Source organism: Crassostrea angulata, chromosome 4 (assembly GCF_025612915.1).
Source record: "Crassostrea angulata isolate pt1a10 chromosome 4, ASM2561291v2, whole genome shotgun sequence".
Classification (NCBI taxonomy): domain Eukaryota; kingdom Metazoa; phylum Mollusca; class Bivalvia; order Ostreida; family Ostreidae; genus Magallana; species Magallana angulata.
The window spans coordinates 7,398,337-7,422,809 of record NC_069114.1 but is presented as its reverse complement, the minus strand read 5'-3'; the positions used below and the strand labels follow the sequence as shown (position 1 = coordinate 7,422,809).

Below are 24,473 nucleotides of genomic sequence, written 5' to 3'. Positions count from 1 at the left end.
ATTTGAGGGATGGGGGAGGTAGCTTTTATTATACGAAGACAAAGACAGGGGTTATTAAATAATGAAGGTTTAGGCCATATCTTGAAAGAAATATCACCATTCTTGTGTTTGGAAATATTTATGATTGCATAGTCTTTTACTAATTTTGTCTTTATAAAGTCATTAATTTTTTCCCCACTGTTTCTAGCTGATGGTCAAATTTCTCGAATGAGTGTCTTACCGGACACAGACGATGAGGGCAGCACAGGAAGTAGCCGCTCCTTCAGCAGAATGAGTCAGCAGGACCAGGGCTATGACATCAACTCAAGGCTCAGGTTAGTGTTATAACTTAAAACTCGGGTCATTGTAATTACTCCAGGCTCAGGTCATTGTAATAACTCCAGGCTCAGGTCATTGTAATAATTCCAGGCTCATTGTAATAACTGATCAGGGCTCAGGTCAGTGTTATAACCCAAAGCTCGAGTCATTGTAATAACTTCAGGCTCATTGTATTAACTCAGGCTCAGTATAATAACTCAGGCTCAGTGTTATTACTCAGGGCTCAGGTCAGTGTAATAACTACGGCTCAGTGTTATTACTTAAGGCTCAGGTGAGTGTAATAACTCCAGGCTTGGGTAATTGCAATAACTCAGGCTCAGTGTTAGTACTCAAGGCTCTGGTCAGTGTAATAACTTAGGCTCAGGCCATTGTATTAACTCTAGGCTTAGTGTTATTATTTAAGGCTCAGGCCAGTTCAATTAACTCCAGTTAGTAGCTGGGTAATGTCACAGCAGTGGACATGTACATATGGTAGATTGAGTTGCCAATCCTCATGTTCTATGTTTATGTAAGATACCATATCTGTTTAGAGGTGCATTATAGGGAATCAATTCTCTAATGAGATACCGTTGGAGGGTGATTTCCTTTCTCTCAGATAAGCGTGTACTTTACAGATTTACCTGTAATCTCTAAATATTAAATGATTGACACATTTTAAAAAGTAAGAGCATATGCAATGTTCTATCAGCATCCACACTTCTTATTTTAACAGAGAAGATGAACTGATGGATGATGATGATGATGAAGATAGAGAAAGTGAAGAGGAAAATGAGGTCAAAGCGCTTCACTGAACAAACTTTGCAAAGATGGTTCTGATTGGATGAAAACTGACTTCTGGTGTTTAAAGACATGGCTAGATAGATTTTTAAATTTTATTTGCATGTTTTCCAATTCTTGCAGTTGTGTTTTTTAAAAAGCAGGTGTACAATTTTGCAGTTTCACTTCTAACAGTATATGGTGAAGCATTTTGATAAATTTTACAGTGACTGTTACATTTTACACAAATTGAAACGATAATTATAGTTTTGAAAAAATGAGTTGATATATGATTTCCCTTGTTTGAATAAATATTTGAATTCTTGTTACTCAGGTTATTTTTACACAATTCAACAGCATTTTCGAAACATATAAATCTGAAGCTTCTCATTGATTCCGTCTTTTTCAGACCAGAATCTGGAGATTATTGCGGAATTATTCATTTAAAATAGCATATGTTACCTATTATAACTGCACACTTAATATAAACTTAATATTCCAATGCTTTAAATTTCTCCCTGGATTTGTTACAGTTTCATTGACGTGTGTGTTTCATTGATCGTTGTGGCATGAGTTGTTCAAAAGCATTAAAAACTTAGTTCACCGTCCATTATTATTTATTTACATTCTGTATCTTAATATACATATATGTACACCTTCTGTTTGTTGTTGATATACAAGTATTTAAAAATAAGAAATTAAAAGAATAGAAAAAAATATTGGTCTTTCGTTTTTACTTGATTCACTTAATTTTGACATGTGGGCACAAATCATTTTCAAGGTTTTTTAATGGCAATTTATCTCGAACCAATTTTCTACCTGCATCAACACACATTTATCAATTGAATGTGATTTTTTAAAAATACACCATAATGCCCATAGTTTACCATAATACTCTTCTGCGACATGGAATAATCACAGGTGTTTGAGGGCAGTACCGACCACCCCCCCCCCCCTTTTCATCCTCCACCCCAAGTATCCCCCTGGACTTTAATTGACATTATTATTCTTATATCAGTATTTAGCTCACAAATACTTATTTTTGTTGAAATTCTGATTATTATGGCAATCAAAATGTTTATCAAAGTTATTAGTTTCGTGGTTTGCTAGTTTTGTTAAAATTTTGAAATTAAACTTATCTTTGAAGTATCTCGTATTCATAAAGTATGAAGGCTAATCAATACACTATATATATACTTGACAATGATTTGCCATAAAATCAAATTCTAATATTAATCAAATGGTTTAAACAATAATATTTAAATGATTATCTTTATCCTGTGAATGTTGAAATCATCATGGTATTGACAAGAATAAATAACTTCATTTAAGTACATACGTAAAAACAAACAAATAGTGAAGCTAGTTTTTTAAACAATGCTGTCATTTTGTCTCGAAAATTAAAGTATCAAAATGTTTGATAACAAATCAAAACTTATTTTCCTTAAATCTTTAGCCAATATAATCTCCTTTGAAGCTCTGCATAAACAAAAATACACAGGAGTACCCAAATCAATATTAAAAGCTAGTGATAAAATATTACGCACATTTTTTATTAGAGCGTTGGCCCATTTACAGCACACTACGGTTTGACTGAATTGTCGTTCGTTTCACCGTTGAGCAGATTTTTTAACAAGCTTAGGTTTCGGTGTGAGAGAAGATCCACTATCTACGCATAGTTTTTCTAGTCATTTCATAACGAACACAAAGAATGTGCATGATTGCACATATATAACGATTTTAAATGTCCAAATTTGCACCATTATCTGATAGAGTACGTAGCATTGAAATAGTTCATTCTTCTTTAACAAGCCTTTAGACAGTATTGCATGCATTTCTCCAATGAATCAACCATTCCCATTCCTCATTCAAGGGGTGTCATTTAATGTGCCATATATTTGCAGAATTCGGGTGATTTATATGAAGATATGAAATAACCTGTATTAATTAGAATAGGTAAATGATAATTATGGAAGATCAAAAATACCACCTTAGGTCTTTTAAATGAAAATCAATACGACCACTGCCATGGTCGTAGCGCAATGGAGGCAAATAAGGCAAATGCCACACATTTAAAATTCTTATCAATTTTTTTTAAATGTCAGAGTCAAGAGGACCAGACCCCGGTGCCATTTTAAAAAAAGAGCTCACATATCTACATTATATTCCTTTTGTAAAAGCTTTAGAGTTTCTCCTTAAACATTAACGATAAAAAAACTGACGAGTCTATTCTCTGAATATAGAAATTCCATCCGTGTGTTCGAGGCTGCAAATGCCAAATAGTACCAAATTAAAGACATTTATGAGTTAACCACAAAAGACAAGGAAACCCTTTTTGCAATACAAAGAAAAAAGAAAATAATATCATGTTCCTAAGTAATAATTTTATCTTTCCCTTCTTTATACCGAGGAAAGACTGTGCAAGTACAGCATTGACACGAACAGATTTACAAGTTCCATTATGGGTCGCACCGCGCAAACAATTGCATTTATCTCATCAGCTGTACGGTTTGCTCAAAACAATACGTTGGAGAAACAAGTGACTGTGTGCTTGGGATGGTGTATATACAGGCTATCTTATTAGGTATTTTTGCAAAATTTCTATTCTAGATTTCTATGCAATGAAAATTATAGTCTTGTACGTCTAATTTTAATTAGATTGCATTTGTATTAGGTTATTTTTAATTTGTACGGTATATATTTTTAAAAAAAACTGTGTTGTATAATTTCCATTTTTTTTGTATTGAATTATTTCCATTTACATTGAATTTTTTATTTGTATTGTTGTATAACTTACATTTCTATAGTATAAAATTAATTTGTCAGTGGTTTCACATTTTTGTAGTAATATTGCATGTTTTTCATTTCTTGTGTATATTTTTTTTTAATAAATGTACTACGGACCGTTTATATTTTTTATTTATTACAAAAAAATTCATTTGCTCCCCCTATGTCGCGACTCGTGAGTCATGCTACATGTACACAGGGTACCGAGACTCCTCCACTAGTTTTGGAAAGTTCAAGGAATGCGTATATTTTTACGATGACGAAGTAAAGACTTACAGCGAATTACAGAATACCGGTAGAGTTTTCAATAGCTTGCTGGATTGCTCAATAGGGTATTCAATTTGGTCAGCAAGGTATCACATCAGGTTTAAATCTAGGTCCTGTGGTTACCCAAGTGTAGATTGTTATTTTGCACTCAACCAATTCATTTGGCACAAAGAAAACCTCTAGAACACTCTCTTCTATTGTTAGCTATTCTATTCATAGATCTTTAAAAAAAATGTTCACTTGGACAGCACTGGATTCTATAGATCATCAATTCTGCTTGGAGTAATTTGAATTTTGTTTTTCAAACAATGTAAATCAAAAGACATTTCTGAAGAAACAAACAAAAGAGAAAAGCATAACTTTAAGAATTACGGAGATATTTTTTTCCTGCAAAAAATCATTAGACATTTTGGTTCCCCAATTCCTGGTGCAACATACAGCACTAAGAGTATTTTTGTGCTGTGACTGCTTCATTAGTTCAGACTTTTATAGCAGTAATGTAGGACAACAGGGAGAAACAAAAAAGGCCCAAATGTGCAAATGTTTACTAGATTAACTCACTTTATCGCTGTCATACCTGAGTAATCACATGACCTAGATTTAAACCAGAGGCGTGTTCAGCAGAGAGAGCGCTTGCCAAAATTTGTGTTGCGGGTAGAGGGAATTTTGGCGAGCGCTCGCGAGCACCCGCTCTGTTGAACAGGCCTCTAATGTGATACCTTGCTGACCAAATTGAATACCCTATTGAGCAATCCAACAAGCTATTGAAAACTCTACCGGTATTCTGTAATTCGCTGGTAAGATCGTGAAATGGTGTGTTGTAGGAACAAAAAATTTCTAGCAAAACCAAAATAACATGTGTTGTACGGTTTGTCGGATGAGGCAAATGTCCGAAATATTTCTATCGTATTCTAGATTTTATTTACCTGAGATCTTATTAAAAACATTGTAGAGATCATTTTCCGGATGATTTTGTTTAAATGAAAGACATTGTTTGATGGAGTGATTTAATTTTAAATTTGTGTTAACCAATATCAAAAGATATGTAATTAAAAAGACTACTGGCATCCAATTAACAGGTGTTTATTTAGCAATCCGATTTATCATTTCACTTGCATTTGCATGTAGTTAAATAAACACACCAACAACATTAAAACCGCTGCATTGGGTCTTCCATCGCCCGATGTGTGGGAAAGAGATACTAAATAACACCTACAGGCCTCTTCATAGAATTCAGCTTCATGATAACAATGGCCTAAAATGTTGAAATGTCTGTAATTATGTTTCGTGCCTTCGCATTCCTTCACTGCTTCATGAAGTCGCCCAATATTTTCCACCTTCTCTTCCTTGTCACAGCATAAAACTCTAAGGTAAGAGGCGTACACAACCGGGTGAACCAAAAAACTTCTTTCAGCCAAACACTCAAATTTCAACGCCTTGGCCACTAGTGAAATATCCTCTTTTGCAAAAATCATATCATGGGCAACAGGAAAATCTATAATTTTCTGTGGATTCTGACATTTTGGGATACCTTTTGTCTGCGTAATAGTTTGTTGCGATATTTCTATTGTTTTGCAAGTCGAGGAAAGACCAACGTATATATATTTTGCAGAACTCTCACTGCGAAAGAAAACATTTTTGATTCTCTTATATGCTTCCTCTTTCTTGCCAAAAGCGAAAAGTACTGTTATAGCATACAGTTTACCCGACATTGCATCTATGTCTGATTTTTCATCCATAAAATTTACAAGTCTTTGAAACTTCTCACTGGTATTTGCTTCCTCTGACCTCAGCATAAGAACTGCTTGGATTATAGCAGAGCGCAGAAGTACAAACATTCCAACAGATCGCTTGAAACCTTCATCGAAATCTGAAGCTATATTTTTGTCTTCAAGTGCCACGTGATATTCAGCAAGAGTTTTGAAATCGGACAGTGCAGTCCCAACGTTGATTCCCCATGTAACTTGTTCACTGTGATATAATTCTAGCGAATGTCTGGATGCCTCAAAATCAGAGGTAATGTTGCTAGGGTGATCCACTGTGCAATTATACAAGAATTCGTCTACATTGCCATGACTGTTCTGCCACGTTGTTGCCAAATCAATATCATCGACGCATTTCATAGATATGACTAGAATGTTTTGAAGAATGTCTTCTAGGATATCTAGAATCCTTTCTTTGATTTCTGGGTCATCCAATCTTCCAAAGAAAAGGTTTTTACTTCGATCAATGAAATGCATTAGAGTTTGTTTTTCAACGCAATCTTTCAAACGTAGTAAACAATTTTTCAGAAATGTTAAAAGGAATTCTCTTCTCCAGCAGTTGTCATCTATAGTTTCGGATTCCCAAAACACCACCGTTTTCATATGATAAGAACTCAGTTTCTCGCTGACAATGGGATCGATGAATTTTATCAACAGTGACTTCAGCAAAACAAAACATTGCAGTTGTGTGTCGTTAAAACTCCATACAAGCTCTCTTTCCCATAGCAAATACGAGATCCTCCACTCTAACGAGGAATGTTGCGATATTTTATCGCCAACAGCAACAACATGACAATCCAGCGTTCTTATTTTCTCTAAAGTTTTCATTGATGGCCAATTAAAATGGCGTCTACTCCTTAACCATTGCTCGCCTTCGACAGGAACTCGACAAAATGGGAGACCGTGTGCAAAATCTTGCTCAATTAATTCCCCGACTTCCTTTTTGATATATCCTTGTGGATCTTTGTTGACAGCTGTTGCACAAGGGCCATGTTGAAATGTTTCTGGGGGTCCAGTTGCAGTCTGTCTCTTTCCCAAAAAATTAATCCAGAACTGTACGACTTTTTCGCTTGGAAGTACAAGCTTTCCTTTTTTGTTTTGTTCAAGCATGTCTTTAATTGGACAACCATTGTCATCAAATATCGTAGGAATACCTGAGTCTGATTTCAAAAGGACAAGCTTTGCATAACCTTGAGAAGAATCCTGGCTGTCTACCAAAAACACGTGACCCCTGACGTTTTTCGCGTCAGCTGGGTCAGAACACACGTAAATGCAACGAGCAACAATCATCTTGTCAATATCACTAGTACTCAGGTTTGTCCCTTCTGCCGCACTTCCTCCGAAGTATCTTCGTAATAGTTGTTTGTGTCTCACAAAATACAGGAATTCTTCCATCAGTATTGCATTCCTTTGAGCATTCGTTTTACAGGCACTCGCCATGGTGAAGAATACACAGTTTGACAATATCACCGATACCTGCGCGATTTCCTCAACAGAAAACTGAAATTTAAAAAAAAATCTTAGAAATGAAATTGTTCCAGGTGATAAAAATTGAGAGAGGGCAATCAGGATTAACAAATTCAATTTATCCTGTGTCGATTGGTTTGTAATCTAAAAATTAATGAGTCAAAAATTGACTTCTCTGTTGCAAGAACTTTAAAGGGGCATGGGCTTTTTTCCCGATTTTAATATTTACAATTCTTCAGTGAGGCATTTTTAATATGCAACCAAAATTTGAGTGACATTTGTTAAGTTATAAGCGATTTACAGAGCTTACAATTCTTCGCTATGTAAACAAATTTCTTATAGTTGTTTAAATGACCAAGCATTGCTAGCTCTGTAGCTTGTTTAAGCTTATAACTCAACGACTGACTCTTAAATTCCATTGATCGTTTGAAATGTATTTTTAAAGCATTGTAAATAATGAAAACAGAAAAATAGAATTTGTCCAAAATCGTGACTATGCACTTTAAGGTTTAGCCATGATTTATCGAATGCATATTGAGCTATATTTACCTCTTTTGAATGATTTACTTCTTCCATTTTTGGGTTTTTTTCACTAAAAAGCTTGTCTAAGAAATTTTAGTTTCGGTTTGATTCCAGAATGGAAAACAACTGGAAAACGATCATTTCGTACATGGCATGCGCATAGCCACAATCTGGTAAAATGAAACTTGATTAAAATTATAAAAGTAAGAGGGCATAGCGTTACCTGTCCATGAGACCAGAATATAATGAAACATAATAAATGTCCCTTTAAATTAGTGTATGCAATTACAACCGCGACGAAAATATTGATCTAAAATTTCATTTTGAATTGCTCAAGGACAAAACTTTAGAAATTGGAAACAAATCATGCAATTGAATCTTTTAACATATAGACAGAATAGACATCATGTCACAAATTAACCACTTTAAAGGTAGGCAGGGCAGACCAAATCTCCCCCAAATATCCTGGGTTCTTCCGAATTTATTAAAAGAACATAATAGCTTTTTATGCATGTGTACTTGAATATTTCGATTATAAAAATTAAAACGCTTTGACGGTGCACGCGAGTCAAAAAGGCAGCTGGATATGCGTCAATTTAAATTGAACTGCAAGAATTTGAAATAGTCTATTCGTTTCACAACTATTGCAGCTGCATTAAAATCAACTGTTACAATAATTTAACACTTTTCTGAAGAAAATGAATACTGTGGAATCGATAAAATGCGTGGGGCCAATTTTCGTGGATTGCTGAAATTTTATATGTAGGTTCGTGGGGATGTAATTTCGTGTATTTTCTCATACCTACAAAAGGAAATATGACTTTATAACCCTTATTTTTTGATTCGTGGAAGATGTTTATTCGTAGTTGAGAGGTACCGACGAATTCCACGAAAATTTATCCACCACGAAATGTTATAACTCCACATTATTTTTTTCTTTCATTTTTTTACTAAGTTTAGAGCATCGACACTTCTAGGTATGTGAATATGGTTGAATTGCGAACTATATAGGTAGCATTAAAGATAACGTTTACTCAGAATGAAAAAAAAAATTCCACTAATGATAATGAAAAACCATCTATTGTATGGTATAAACCGTTGATTCAATGTAGTGTTATTTTTTACTTTTAAATAAATAGGTTAACGACCTACTTTTTGAGTTAATGGCTATTGAATACTTTTTTTGTAAAATTAAGAAAAATCTCTTTTAATTTTACACTATGATTGAGATTTTCCTAATTAGGAACCATTAATCAATATAATTAAACTTTAAAAGAATTGAAATATAGTTTACGAATGGCAGTTGCACTAAATACAATACATAGCATTAAGTTAAAAATATTCCAATCCGAATTCCCTCTATGAATTTTATGGATTTTTGAGATGGTTGACGGTTTGTTTATAATTGTCATTTTTTCACTCTATCAGTCTTCAAATCCCTACCCATTTTTATTCAATTTTACCAAAAATGAGTGATAAATCTAATGAATACTAAAACATTTATAGTATTGAACTATTATATTGACCTTAATCTGCTGTCATAAAATTTATATTTAATAAATGATCAAATTTTTGAGATATTGTGAATTTAACATTTTCAAGCATAAATTTTTCAATATATTTATATCGCGTGCCAGAGTATTTTCTTCATGAATAAGTCAGATTTATTCAACAGAAAATATATTAAATTAAATTGACAAACAAATAAAATATTAACTTTTAACTTAAGAATACTGTCAAAAATGTTTTTAGCGGAAAACAAAAACAAACAAAAAAATCGAATGTAATGTCACTAATAATTCATTTCATAAATACCTCGTGTGTTGAGAACAAATTCTATTCATGACATTGAACTTTAACACAATCCGAATTTCAGACTCAAACCCCGAGTAAACAACATCCTGAAGAAAAAAACACAGTGCTGGATAATTATGCCACTGCCATTTCTGCCACACTGTGGCATTTTCGCACCCGCTTATGATGCAGTTTCGTAAAAATCCATAAACCGGTACAATAAATGAGTGACCATGGTTTTGAGAGTATCCATTTTAAGTGTAGCCCACCTGACAGATGGTATATTTACCATCAATAATTTATACACCATAGGAAAATAATGATTTCCATAGGAGAAATAAATCATACATGAAATATTGAAAATCATAAAGGATTTTCTAAAAAGCCTTTAGGAATTATATTTCCGATAGGAGAAGAGTATTTTCTACAGGAATTTGATTCAGACAGGTAGTTTTATTGTAGGAAATTAAGATATTTTATGCACTTTAAAATACTATAGGAGTTTTGTTCAAATCCTATTGGAATTTAGATTGCTATAGGGAGTACTTTTATTCCGGTAGGAAATGCCAGAAATCCTACAGGAAAATTGTTTTCCTTTAGGAAAAATTATTTTCCTGTAGGACTTTATTTTTTATAGATATATATCTCACCTGGCAGGTATTTATAAACTCTCTAAGGAATGGTCTATCATATGGCATATTTGATTTTTTTCGATACATGCAGCTTAGACGGTGCGAAAAATGCCATCTTGACACTTAATTATCCGTCACAGTGTTAAAACTGTTAAAATTGGTACGCACTGCTTTTCGATGTTGACTCATGTCTACATTGTGACATCATTAGGGCAATTTTCTTTCACATACTTCTTTTTACGTGATTTGAAGGAGTCTGGTAGTCAACAAACTATAGCCATAAGATCTACCTAATGTTTTATGAATTGCTTATCTTATAACTGTTATTCACAAAAGAAGTAATACTTATATTTTGTCTTTTAAATCCGCGTTTTTCTTATAATGTTATACAGATCATCGACCCCTCTTCTAAAGAAGATTAATATAGTGTGAAAATAGCCACAGCCATTAATCCCTCTCAGCTATCTTTAACCGGGGCACTGTTTTAAACTTTAAATTTACAGGCGAAAATTGCATAATACTACATAGAGGCGATTATGTTTGAATATTATGTGTTTTCATCTATATTTTGTGTTTTTAATGCAATTTTGAATATACCGTCAGTCTTTTGATAATACATGTAAACCAAGGATGTTACAAAAATCAGTTAAAGCAGTGACGTTCGTTTGAATTTTTATTCCATACCATGGAGTGTATTAGTACCAAACATTCTGAACCATAACATCGAATAATAAAGCCCATAACATTGAACAGTTAACACCAATTTCGCCAGCTTTGAAAGTTGAAAATTCACAAAACCAATTACATTGTCCCCAAATGCCCCAATCGCAGCCTGTTTCACACATGATAAGGAATGTCAATGTGAACACATGTCTGATTGGCCCACTGTATCACATGATGAGGTCACATGACGTGCAGCCTGCTGTGTACTAGCTCATCATGTCCAGGAACTGTGTACAGTGGGTGGGACTCTGTCCGTTGGTCGCCTTCAGCGAGTCGTTCACGTCTCTCCTGAACAGTGACAGGCTCTTAATTTGATATAACAAATGCATAAAAAGAATCAACAGGGTATGTTCAATATCTTTACTTAGACTATATTGATTTTAAGTAAGACGTTCTTTACAGAGATTAAATTTCTTCTTGATAATAAAACCTATGAATTACATGGTTTTTATCTCCATATTTCAGTTTGTGAAAGTAACGTCAACCATTCTCTCTCTCTCTCTCTCTCTCTCTCTCTCTCTCTCTCTCTCTCTCTCTCTTTAAAATAATGAAATTCAGATTCATCAACACATATGATAGACTAACGATCCATACCTGTGGGTTTTCTAGAATGCTGCAAACATCAGTCACTAGCTCGTTGAGAAATTTGGCACGCTCTATGTCGTTAATCAATGATCGTCTCACTGGCGCAATTTGTACCAGACAGGATAGTGCCTGAAATCACAAATCAGCTACAGGCAGTAAATCCAAAAATGTATTTGATTGTATAAATATTGTATCTTAATATACATAAACTTGTAAATGTAGGGATTAATCTTTGCTTTGTTGACAAAATTTCCTATTAAAGAATTTAGGAAATTTGCTTGAAGCATATAATATCCAACTGGGTATGTTTCTTTAAATACTACATATCTACATGTACTTTCATAGTACAATTTTTTTTTTTGTAAAACTGTTTTTAAGAAATAATATATCTAAACAATCTAAATACATATATTTACCTACAAAGTATGAAACAAATGGATAAGGGATGCTTAAAACAATTCTATAAATAAAATAATTTGATCCACAGAAGTGTTTGTTTCCATGATAACAGAAGTGTTAGTAAACATGACAACAGAATCTTTGTTTGCACGACAACAGAGAAGTCTTTGTTAACATGACAACAGAAGTGATTCAAGTGTGTTTTTATTGCAACAGCGACAGTGTTTGTTTGTTTGTTTGTTTGTTTGTTTGTTTGTTTGTTTACCTGAATACCAGCCTTTGGCTGTGTACACAGGTCATCAGCTGTTTCATCAGTCTGATGCTGATATAGTCAAAGGTCAGACAGGTGTCGGTCAGTTGCAGGAGATGGAAGATCAAGACGTGCTGCAGCAAACAAGCAAGATACACGTTCAAGTTATTTGATTATCAAAACTGAGAAAACTAAATTACTGGGCGTAATTACTTATGATAACCTAAAATGGGATGCACATATGTAAAATACATTGTAGAATAAGCCTCCAAATAACTTTTTTCTTTCATTCAAACAACTTTTTACCTTCATTTAATAATGCAGGTCTAAGTGAAAAATAACGGAGATGAGTTAACAAAGTACTAATGAGACCAGTCTTTGAGTACTGTCGGATACATGCCCGGTGTGGTCAACTCAACTGCCCCAAATCTAATATACCAAAGTACAAAGCTTACTGCTGTGAAAATTGGTTTATCCAATAGCGTACCAAAGAACAGGCATAACGAGTTAGTGTGCAATAACTCTATTTAGATGTAAATGAAATACATGTATATGTTGAATAATGTTTATAACGCAATATAAAATCTAAGTACGAATAATTTTAAAAACTTTAAAACATTGCAAATTATTTTATGAGTTATTTATAAATTCTGTATGTGAACTATGATTATGTACTGTCAACTGTCTAGTTGTAAATGAACTATTATCGTTATAATTATATATATTAATATATTTGTTGATCCAAAAGTAATGTCACAGAAGCGATAAAATCGTGAAAAATCGACGTAAAGTGACAAAAACCCGTGCTGTGAGATATCCACCTAATTCAATTCAGATCTGTAAATTCTAACGCATTATGATAAATTTTCCTGAAGATAATATATTTGTAGAGCGTGAGGTAAGAATAGTCGCCGCACGTTAGCGACGTCATTTCTAGATCTTTGGCGTTCTGATAGAATTTCGTAGTTTATTACTCTATTAACATTGGCTTCGATGCCCTATTTTACATTTTTTTTATAAAGTAACCAATTACTCCTTTTGTGATCAATCGATAAGTATATTGGATTAGTAAATGTGCGATCAGTTTGTCAAGCTAGGTCTCTTTAAGAAGTCTTGAACGTAGCTTTATGATATAGCTCATTACCTAAGAACCTACAGTAGCTTTAACTTTTCCTCAGAGTGTACGTCTTCTGTCTATCTAGTTTATTTATAAACATGTCATAAGCTTTTACTTGTTCACCCGCTCTCAATATATTCATGACGCAGCGATGTCACTGTGTTTTATATATCAAAAAACGAATGCTATTTCCGTTCATGACTCCTATCAATGTGTGACCTAGATTCTATAGTATTCAGATATCTGAATTATCTGTCCTTGTCATATTACAGGTGTATACTTGCCATTTACGTCTGAATCACGTGATCCTGTACAGGTAGGAAGACTAGGAACAAAAAACTCCTACGGCCCGCAATGTTAGATTTTTGAAGTTTTTCATTGTGGAAGTTGTTCTTTAAAAATGATAACTTTGGGCAGCCTTTGTACATGCAGGTATGATTTTTTAGATCAGCCTTTTTCTTTAATAAATCTATAATTGCAATTAATAAATGTTATTCATGTTTTTGATAATTATAACAAATTTTAAATGAAAATCAAAGAGGGGACGGGGAGCTAGTGGAGGCATTACACAAGAAATATAATATTTTTTAAATTACTAAGTAAATAACAAAATTCAATAGTTGAGAATGAACTACCGGTATATTGTTTTGACAAAGAACACCAATGTGTTACTCATATGTAGATTGTGGACAGAGAATGAAACTGCCTTAAAATCCTACTGGTAGCTAGGAGACCAGGAACAAAGTTGAAAACTCAGAACCCACCATGTTGGATTGAGACGTTCGGCAGTTTACCAGTGGATTTTAATTAAGTTCTTCATCTGACTAACAATGATTTAAAAGTTTCATAGTCTTTCTTTAAAGTTGAAATGGTTCTAGACAAATACCTCTAAGTTCCACACTAAAATAGAATTAGCATGTTTTTTGAAAATTTGAATATCAAATATCAGATATGCATTAATATACTTATAAATTAAAGCATTTTGCAAAAAAACCCCTACAAAATGCCTGCACAAGAGTGCTTCCCTACACCTTTGGTATTTCATCACGGGGCATGTGATGTCCGTTAGCTATACTTGAATTTTATTTGATAAGTAGTTACTGTAAAAATAATTAAAAACCTACTTTCATTTTCGATAAACCAGCCCAAACCGTTTTGGAATGAGCGATTTTAGTTTTGATAGAAAGAAGTTTCAAGAACGAGGTAACTAAGAACGCGGGTTGACTAATTGACGCAATGGCGAAAAAAGTAGGACGAGTTTAACATGCATCGGACAGACTCCTTTGATAATGAACTTTGGTTTAGAATGTGCATGCATTCGCGCTTTAAGATTACATTGCATTTTCATACCACTCAAAAATAGCTTAATACAGATAGTCAATATTTTTTATATTCTTTTAAAAATTGTGTTAATACCTCTACGTCTATATGAATAAATTATGTAAGCATAAAACGGAGACGTTGTATCGAGATGTGGGGGTGAATTTTAGTTTTGGTTTTAATACGATCAGCTTCTTTTTATCCAACCATTTGATTTTCAATTCCAATTTTGAAAAAAATAGGTTGAGAAAATAAAATCTGTTGCGACATAAAAATTCAATTAATATGTAAACCGTTATTATCTAGTTCTATGTAATTTTGTAATTACATGTATTTACATGTTTCATATTACATGAATCTACATGTTCTATATTATTCTCTTCAGATCAATGTCCCCCTAGATTGTAAAGAAAAAGTCCCCTGACCATGGACCACTGGAACAGTGCCCAGGATGTTGTACGCTGCACCCTGTGTAAAACATCTATTGCCCCCATGTACTGTGAAGTTTGTCACATACATCTGTGTGGAAACTGTGTAGAGACACATTTCTCTGATTCCTCTAAAGTTCATAATGTGGTGTCACTTAAACAATATTTAACCACCAAACAGGGAGCCGACTCCTCTCCCCCAGACCGGTCACTGATGGATGAACCCAAGGTCATCACAGAAATAGACACAAAGTACGGATTTCTATGGGGTGTGGCGTGTCTAAATGAGACAAAGATTTGGACGCGTGGTAATAACAAAATGATAAACCTATACAACCTGCATGGGGAACTAGTGGAGTCCATCCAAACCAAGTCAGGGATCTATCCACAGGACATAGCAGTTACAAGGAGTGGGGATCTAGTTTATACTGATGGCAAAGATAGAACAGTGAACATAGTGAAGAATACACAGATACAGACAGTGATCAGACTACAGGGGTGGACACCTTTCGGTGTCTATAGTACCTCCTCTGGCGATCTCCTGGTTGTCATGGACAGTGATGATGATAAACAAACAAAAGTTGTGTGTTACTCTGGCTCCACAGAGAAACAAACTATTCAGTTTCATGACAAAGGACAACCTCTCTATTCATCTGGTAACACTAAATACATCACTGAGAACAGGAACCAGGATATCTGTGTGTCAGACTGTGATGCCCGTGCAGTAGTGGTGGTCAATCAGGCCGGGAAACTCCGGTTGACCTACACTGGTTCTCCCTCTACTATCAAGAGATCATTTGGTCCACACGGCATCACAAAAGACAGCCAGGGTCGGATCCTGATAGCTGACCGTAACAACTACCATATCCACATCCTGGATCAGGACGGACAGTTCCTCCGCTACATTGACAACTGTCATTTAGAGCGTCCATATGGTTTATGTGTGGACACCAGAGACAACCTCTTTGTGGCTGAGAGGGGCACAAGTAAAGTGAAGAAAATACAATATTACATCTAAATCACCTGTCTTTATAAATTAGATGTAAAAAAAAATTAAACAAGTATAAATTACATACTGAGTGTGTAAAACCATATTTAGAGCAAATGTTTACATTACAACTAACTATATTTGGTGTATATTAGATGGGACTACTGTGAGTGTTTATAATGTACATACAGTGAGCATTGCAGATAAAATGTATAATGTAAATTTTTTGCAATGATCACTATCTTCATATCTCATTTAAAAATTTATCGCATGTGAACAACCTGACCAATATCTATTGGATGTAACTACACTGTTTGACATTTTGCATATTACGATAACATGTAGGCTTCCATGTGTATAATCATTGCATGTCATCAAATTATGTGAATGTAAACATCAAAGTTTTATATCTTGAATGTTAACAAAATGTTTGGTTTTTATTAAATTACAAGTGAACTGGCTATTTTTGTACATGTTAACAAATTGGTTGTTTTCAAACATGTAGGTATGTAATTGTTACTGAAACGCTTGTTTATTATTAGACGTACATTCATATTAGATGACTGTTTATCAATAACCGGTCAACAAACTTTTATTGGTGTATTTCCCCATTAAGTTCTATATATATATATATATATATATATATATATATATATATATATATATATATATATATATATATATAAAATATATATATATATATATATATATATATATGTGTGTGTGTGTGTGTGTGTGTGTGTGTGTGTGTGTGTGTATATATATTTTCACCTTTTTGATCATTGGGTATAGAACCGTATTGTGGTAAAGTAAAAAAAAAAAGGTATAGGTAAAGGTATAGCTCGCAAAGTACATTGCCGCTTACTTGTTGTATGGGAACTATGATATTTTCTCAAAATTCTTTATGCTTACACATTTCAGAAAATCATGCTAAATTAAAATACATGCACAATGCCGTACCAGCTCTAAATACTTTCAATGAAAATTCAACATTGAGGTATTCAAACAAAAGAAGAAGAACAGCTATCAATATCTGTACACAGTAGTTCACGATAGTTCAGTGCTAGATTCAGTTATCAGATTTCTAATTAAAATTGATCCATATGTGAACTTTTTAAACGGCATATTAGTTGGAAAGGTTGGAAATATTAGTGTCCCTATTACACTCACGTGTAAATCGAAAGCAGAACTCAGAACATCCTAGTTTTCGAGCAGTAAAGACGTGCAAACATATCAATCTCTTTTTTGAAAAGATTTTAAGAATATACTATGAAATTGTTTGACTGAAATATCGCTAAACACCATACACAGTTTATTTTAATGTAAAATTTAGTAGTGCGGGTAATAACAGGATACATGTAAATCGTTCTTTATTTTTTTGAATAGACCAGTTGAACAGCATCGAGTCCCACCTAGGATGAGTAATACATGTATTTATTACGAATCAAAACAAAAATAACGTGTTTCAAAGTGAGCTCCGCTTGTAGAGCGCAAGATTTTTTGGTTTTCGGCGAAAGAGGAAGGCAATGATGAAAAGATTTCATGTCGAATACATAAAAAATCAACAAAAGTGGGAAGCGTTGTCCAAGATCTACTTGAGTACACACTGTGTACCTAATTTCCCCTTTTTTGCTTTGCGCTTCATAGCATAGTATAATTGCATGTATAGGTTCAATCTGTATGCATTGTTTTGTTGTTAAAGCACGTGGATAGTGCACGGGTAGTTAAAGCACATCCCCGGGAAGCTTAAGCACAACTAAACCCCTCCCTCGCTTTTTAAATGGGCTAAAAAAAAGTTACAATTTTAAAAAATATATACAAATTCATTTATGGTTGTGTCAGGAAGTGCACCACTGGAAAGAAGACGCTGTTTTTTTTACCGGTTTGATAGATTAGCCGGTAATGCTATGTTGATAACATATTTTGAGGTTATGAATGAAACATTTTAATCATTGTCTTATATAAAGTCTTTCTTATTTCAGTCACATTTTTTTAAATTTTAAATCTGATATTGATTATCAATTACAAACAATTAAACAAGATGTGCTTGCAAAAATGGGATGGGGTTAGATATAAAAGCAACTCGTTACTATAGTCTGTCCCAGATTACAGTTTTCTTAGCTTTTTGACGAATTCTAACGAGAATACACATATTCGTCAAAGAGGCACATTTAACGTAAGAATCAATTATTTTGAAAAAATAAAAATTATATACAAGAATAGATATGGGTTAACCCATATCCAAGATATTTGACTTTTAAATATTTCTTTAACATGGTAAAGAAAAATAAAGTATAGTAGAAAAGTTAAGTATAGTACAGTAAAAATTAAAGAAATATTTGAAACTGTAGGCATGTTCACGAAGCTATCTTAGGACTGTGGTATGTCCTAAGTATATCTTAGGATACGTCTTACTCTTAAGTGTGTTTCTCAAAGCTCTCCTAAAATTTAGGAACCGCCATAACTTTGTCCTAACTTTAGGACATCACATACCCTGTCCTAAGACCATCCTAAGGCTGTAAAATCACGTGCACGTTTTTGGGGATATTGGGAATGCTGTGAAGGATTTTCTTAAGACCGGTAGAACAAAGCAATATGTTTTACAGTTCCAGCATTTCTGACGAAATCCAGGGTAGGGGGGGGGGGGCATAGTCATTTATTCTATCATATATTTTCATATTGAAAAAATTATTAAATTGAACTCCCACCACCTTCTCCGTTAATACAAACCTGCCTGGAAGTTGACAAATTAAGCATTCTTTTTTTCATTTGAAACTTGAAAATTACAGCAAACCTTTTTTTTTTCATTCAGTAACTGAAACAAGTTATTAAGATGGATAGTACATATTCGAGGGTTGTTCGCGGACAAGTTTGATTGTGATCGGGCTTTTTGCATAATACTAGCAAAACTCTTCCGATTTAAAATTGACATATTTTCTAATTAAGATGTAACGATTTCTTTTAAAACGCACCATAAAAAATATACAGATTAATTATTATGATTAGCTATGCTTCACGGAGCTATCTGTTTTTTTAATTATTTTATATTTGTACACATTTATCCTTCTTAAGTAAATGTACCTTTTAAGCGCATAAAAATGCAAGATATTTCATATCACATTACAATAACTTATAAACGTCAATAATTCAATTGAAGCATTTCTGACCGCTTTATCGCCAAATATGGACGATCAACGCTAGGAAATAGTGTCAAAAACTTTAACATCAATGTACGTCTTGGAGCACCGGGTCGTCATTAAATTTTGATTGCACGCAGGAAAATCTCTGATGGAGACCAGAAGGTTCTTAGAGGCTGCTGGAGATGGGCCACATGTGTCGATGGCAATGGATTACAAATGACATCAGAGGTTGCAGATGGAAGGACTTATTTTTTTCATGACGAAGGGACTTCCTATACATCCCGGATCTTGCAACTATCACCGGGGAAAATAAGGTGTTTCTATATAATTGAAAAACAGGCACATTAAATAATATCAATTTAATTTTAAGCAGGCAATTGAAAAATGGAATAAACATTTTTTTTAAGAAGATAAGACCTTGGTCTAATAAATACATCCAAAATTGTCTTTGTTATATTCACTAGCTTTCACATACAACTATTTGAAGTTATCGCTTTTCCACAAAATCAAACTTAAAGTTACTTCCCTTAGTGACACTTCTGTATTAAGGTACAAAAAAGACGTCACAACAACATGGCAAAAGCGGACGTTGGAAAAACAGATCAAATGGGGTGGAGAAAGCATGTGATTTAAGTTTCAGTGTATTTAGAGTAAGTCTCTAATTAATAAACGATTATGAAATGAACCATGCTCTATTGGGATCTAGCTTAATTACCGATCTGTGCTGTATTCAAGCCTTTTGTAAACACGTGACTGTTTTGTACAATTTAACAGGTTGGACACACTTATCGCATTGAGGAATGATTACGCTAAACGGGAAATATTCCCCTTTTCAGTTATAAAAAAAACTCCCGCAAATGCGGGATTTTCTCGATGCATGCCAAATAAATGAAAAATCCTACTTAAGTAAAAATAAGCGCATGATAAATGCAATGTGGTGCCAAGGTACTTTATACAACTGACCTTGGTGGCCTAAAACTTAAGTCCGCCACAGCTGCAAACGAATATAAGACGATTTTGAACTAGTGAAAATCATGAGTATTCTTGCATTGGTCGTACATCATCCATTGATTGTTTGCTTTAACTGCCTAAAATCCCCCAAATTTCAGAGTTTTGTGTTCAATGAGTGCCGCTGAACTAACCTGCAGTAATAACTTTACCGTAACACGAGCAATATGTGTATAGATTTTCAAGTATGTAATTAAAACCCGTCTCATAACTTATTTCTCCTCTTTTATTAACTTGACGTGGAGAGTCTCCAATTAGTTATCACACCTTGATTAGAAAACTGAGTAAGACCCTTAATTGTGATTGCTAAATAAATATAATTATACCTGCACGTGGGTAATTATTTTCTACGTTTAATTAATGAGTTATCAGTGAATTTGCAACAATAAGCATGATATTTTTTTAAAGAACTATTTAAATAAACTCAAATATATATATATATATATATATATATATATATATATATATATATATATATATATATATATATATATATATATATATATATATATATATATATATATAAGTTTATCTTAAAACATTGCAATATATATATTTACATGTATAAAAAATATTAACGAAAAACGTCTCGGTGTGAAAGGTCTTCAGGACCGAATGGTATCGACGCGAATCGTCAATAGGAGCGAAACGTCCCGTTACCGTTATGGAGGCGTACATGGAGACGGTAAGAACAGCACAAAGAGGTTTAACATAAAATAAACAGCTTAAATTGATGGTAAATTACCATTTTATAAATATTTTTCTATCAACAGATTATAATCAAAACAGTTTTTGCAATTAAACGCTCTAACAAAGATTAAATTAGTTTTGACTGTTTAAATATTATATTACGATAAACAAACACATGAACAGTAGAACTGTAGGGTAACAGGTGAACTCGGCATATGGTGAACTCGGCACCAGCATAAATAGTAAACTCGGCACCTGGTGAATTTAGCATTATGAATCTGATGAATTTGACACCTTGATACATGTATTTTCTATCATTACCAAAGATAATAAAATATATAAAGAACAATCATTTTGTGCATATGACCAGGGACTTATATTACTTCAAAAGAACAGTAGTGAGAATTTTATTTCATTATGATAGCCCGTGCTGCACCTGAAAAAAGAATGTAAAAATCCTGTCGTGGTGTATAATTTAATGAAGTACCCCTAGATTGTAAAGAATTTTCTAGGAAAAAAGTTCGTAACGGTATTATATTCGGATACGGTACTTTCATTTTCAGTATACATATGCAAAATTTTAAAAAGTCACTTGCCCACGGCTCGAGTCCCTTATGATTTTTACATGTACTTGCCCGATCGGAAAAATCACTTGCCCCAGCTGTTTGGCAATCGGATTTTTTCAGCCCATGACATGTAAGATATGATATAGAGAAATTTGAGCCTTCAAAGGACTTTTTTACCTTTTTCAATTAAAAATAGCAAGTCTTAAAGTAATATACATGTAGTTGGTATGAGTTTACAAAGCAGTTGTGAGACCAGTCTGTGAGTATGCATGCCCGTTATGGTCCCCCTCACCTACCCAAACATCAATATAATTGACAACATTATATTAATTGAATCCATCCAAAAGAGGGCCATGCATAAAGATAATAAAACCTTTGCATCCATATGAAGCATCGTTGGAACCCACAGGTTTTTTATCCGTTACACTGCTTTGAAAGCAGTGTAACGGATAGAAGACCTGTGGGTTCGGACGATGGTACATATGTCACATGTATAGATTTATCTGTCCTTGTCATATATTCAGGGATGGGGTAATGGTAATTTTTGATGGTAATTGAATGTAATTAATTACAAATATTGATGTAATTAAAAGTAATGTGTAATTAGCCAAATTTTCAATTACATGAAATGGTAATTTAACTAATTACTTTCAAAAAGGCATGTAATTACTTTCAATTACTTTCAATTACACACTATGTACATATAAATATGAAGCTGTCCACTACCCATTGTTCCCGGTACAAGGTCAAATTCGAAGAGTAGTTAAAAAGCATTGAACTATTATTATATATATCATACTAAATATTTTTCAAAATGGATTTTTTTTCAGTGATTCAATATTTGATAAGTTTCCCAAATTTAATTAAGTACATGTATTTGATAATTGGTTTGATTCCTTTTTGCTTAAAAAAAACTTATTTTCCTTCTTATTAGAATAATTTGTGTGATAATTGTCATTGAGTTAGTTTAAAACATCACTGTTTAATTTACAAACAAAATCAGTGTTATCAAAATTATATAAAATATCAAGTCATGTTTTGTAATTGATAGCTTTAAATACACAGAGCTTACATGCATGGCTTCAAAAGGGTGTTAAGTTTTTGGTGCCTAAATTGTGTGTAAAAATGCAAAGGAGAAAGTTTTCATATAATAGTTTTGCATGCAGGAAATATTTTAGTTGACATGATAGGTGTAGGTTACCGTTAGGGTATAAGACTTTTAAACGTTTATTGAATATCAAGGTGGTATGGGACACCTCCATATTGTGACTACCAGTACCTGCGTATTGAAATAAACAATTAAACCAAATTTATATTTTTTTCTTTCCATACATTGCATCTTATCAGAGTAGTTAGCAATTTCTCAAACAGTGAAATTTTTTTGATTATGAGGAAATTTTATTCATATTATAGACATACCTCGTGAAATGTTTTATGTTGTAGATAAATCATGGTTTTAGTAAATTTTGATGAAAATGTTATTTGTAATTTAATTAATTACTTCTGCAAAGTAATTGTAATTTAATTTATTACATTTGAAAACTCTTGTAATGGTAATGTAATTGAAGAATTTAAGCAAGTAATTGTAATTTAATTAATTACTTTCCATTGTAATTGACCCCATCCCTGCATATATTACAGGTGTGTACCTGACATTTAAGTCTGAATCTTTTGATCCTGTACAGGTAGGAGGACCAGGAACAATAGACACCCGCAACCCGTCATGTTGGATTTTTTCAAGGTTTTCATAAGTTTTTAACATTGTGGAAGTTGGTCTATAATATCTTTTGGCAGCTTTTATACATGCAGGTATGATTTTTTACATCGGCTGTTTTTTCTTTTCAATAAATTTATAATTACAAGTATATCATATTTCAAATGAAAATCAATATGATACAGAAAAAGGAACAAAGACAATCAGACATGATGCATTCAATGTATCCCACTACCTACAGCTTTATTTTTCCATAGGGGTGGGGGGTGGGGTAGGGCAAGCTAGTGTATATAAACCAAAGAGGCATTTCACATATAAATTCTTCTTTTCTACAAAATAATTCATGGTTTAGCACCGCAGTACTTGTTAGACTTAATTCAACCATACTTTCCAACTGAACATGCATATAATCTTAGGTCTAATGGCAATTTTTACTCTCTGCCACTATGTCGGACTACTTTTTATTACAATAGCTTTATTCCGTCTACAATTAAATTATGGAATAATCTTGATGCAGAAATAAAACATTCATCATCTTTGTCTATTTTTAAGTCAAAACTCACAAACCAAAATATACCCAAAACTTGCAAACACTACAGCTTTGGCAATAGGAAAGAAAATATTATTTTATGTCAATTACGGAATAAAGCTAGCAATTTAAATGCTCATTTATTTAAAGATTTTTTAATTGCTGATAGTCGATGTACAAACTGTGGGTCTGAATCTGAAAGTAATATACATTTAAATCTTGAGTGTCCAAGATACACTCAACAAAGAATTAAACTTTTTAATCAATTTAATGACATTAGTGTACCTTTTCATATTAACTATATTCTTTATGGTAGTTCTGAATTTTCATACAACTTAAATTGTAAAATTGTTTCTTATGTTCATCGTTATGTTATAGCTTCTAAGCGTTTTTGATTTTTTTTTCTTCAAATGGGCTGGATCATGACACCAATATTCTATGTCTGTCTGTCGGTATGAAAGAATGAGGTGATGGGTTTATAAATGTAGGAATGAATGTGTTCATCTATATGTTAAACAACAAATTAATTTATCATCATATGACAAAAGTCAGGCTTATTATTTATTATCCAATTATCCTTTGTCTTGTATACAAATAAACCAATAATATATCACTCTGTAAACTGGTAAATAATACTACATTCTATATACTATATTTTATGATTATTTTATAACACCACTTCTTGACTTTGTATTTTGGAGAGGGTTTAT

General features: G+C 33.1%; 3 protein-coding genes and 1 long non-coding RNA gene across 7 annotated transcripts in view; 2 read left to right on the top strand and 2 right to left on the bottom strand.

Annotated features, from left to right (window-relative positions):
- Nucleotides 1–24,473, top strand: part of LOC128179595 (protein piccolo-like) — a 61,206-nt gene that overhangs the window by 11,872 nt on the left and 24,861 nt on the right. The window contains exons 19-20 of one of the 2 annotated variants that reach the window (XM_052847054.1): nucleotides 188–314; nucleotides 1,031–1,670. In XM_052847054.1, the coding sequence (XP_052703014.1) occupies nucleotides 188–314; nucleotides 1,031–1,109 (206 nt within the window). In that variant the 3' untranslated portion in view covers nucleotides 1,110–1,670. Of the gene's footprint in view, nucleotides 1–187; nucleotides 315–1,030; nucleotides 1,671–24,473 lie in introns of those variants that run through there. The other variant, XM_052847055.1, reaches the window with a different exon arrangement.
- LOC128179596 (uncharacterized) lies at nucleotides 5,144–8,103 on the bottom strand. The gene is made up of 2 exons (XM_052847057.1): nucleotides 7,908–8,103; nucleotides 5,144–7,391 (listed from the first exon to the last, which is right to left on the bottom strand). Exons 1-2 carry the CDS (start codon nucleotides 7,932–7,934, stop codon nucleotides 5,232–5,234), a joined length of 2,187 nt encoding a protein of 728 aa, XP_052703017.1. The 5' UTR covers nucleotides 7,935–8,103; the 3' UTR covers nucleotides 5,144–5,231.
- On the bottom strand, nucleotides 11,199–12,400 carry LOC128179605 (uncharacterized). Its single transcript, XR_008243107.1, has 3 exons — nucleotides 12,279–12,400; nucleotides 11,624–11,743; nucleotides 11,199–11,334 (listed from the first exon to the last, which is right to left on the bottom strand). It is a non-coding gene; the product is annotated as an uncharacterized LOC128179605 (long non-coding RNA).
- Nucleotides 13,655–16,709, top strand: LOC128179600 (tripartite motif-containing protein 3-like). 3 transcript variants are annotated; one of them, XM_052847063.1, is made up of 2 exons: nucleotides 13,655–13,812; nucleotides 15,086–16,601. In XM_052847063.1, the coding sequence occupies exon 2, from the start codon at nucleotides 15,127–15,129 to the stop codon at nucleotides 16,144–16,146; it is 1,020 nt and encodes a 339-aa protein (XP_052703023.1). In that variant the 5' UTR covers nucleotides 13,655–13,812; nucleotides 15,086–15,126; the 3' UTR covers nucleotides 16,147–16,601. The 3 variants fall into 3 exon arrangements, with proteins under 3 accessions (XP_052703023.1, XP_052703024.1, XP_052703025.1); XM_052847064.1 differs by having other exon boundaries at nucleotides 13,679–13,812; nucleotides 14,063–16,602; XM_052847065.1 differs by having other exon boundaries at nucleotides 13,681–13,696; nucleotides 14,063–16,709.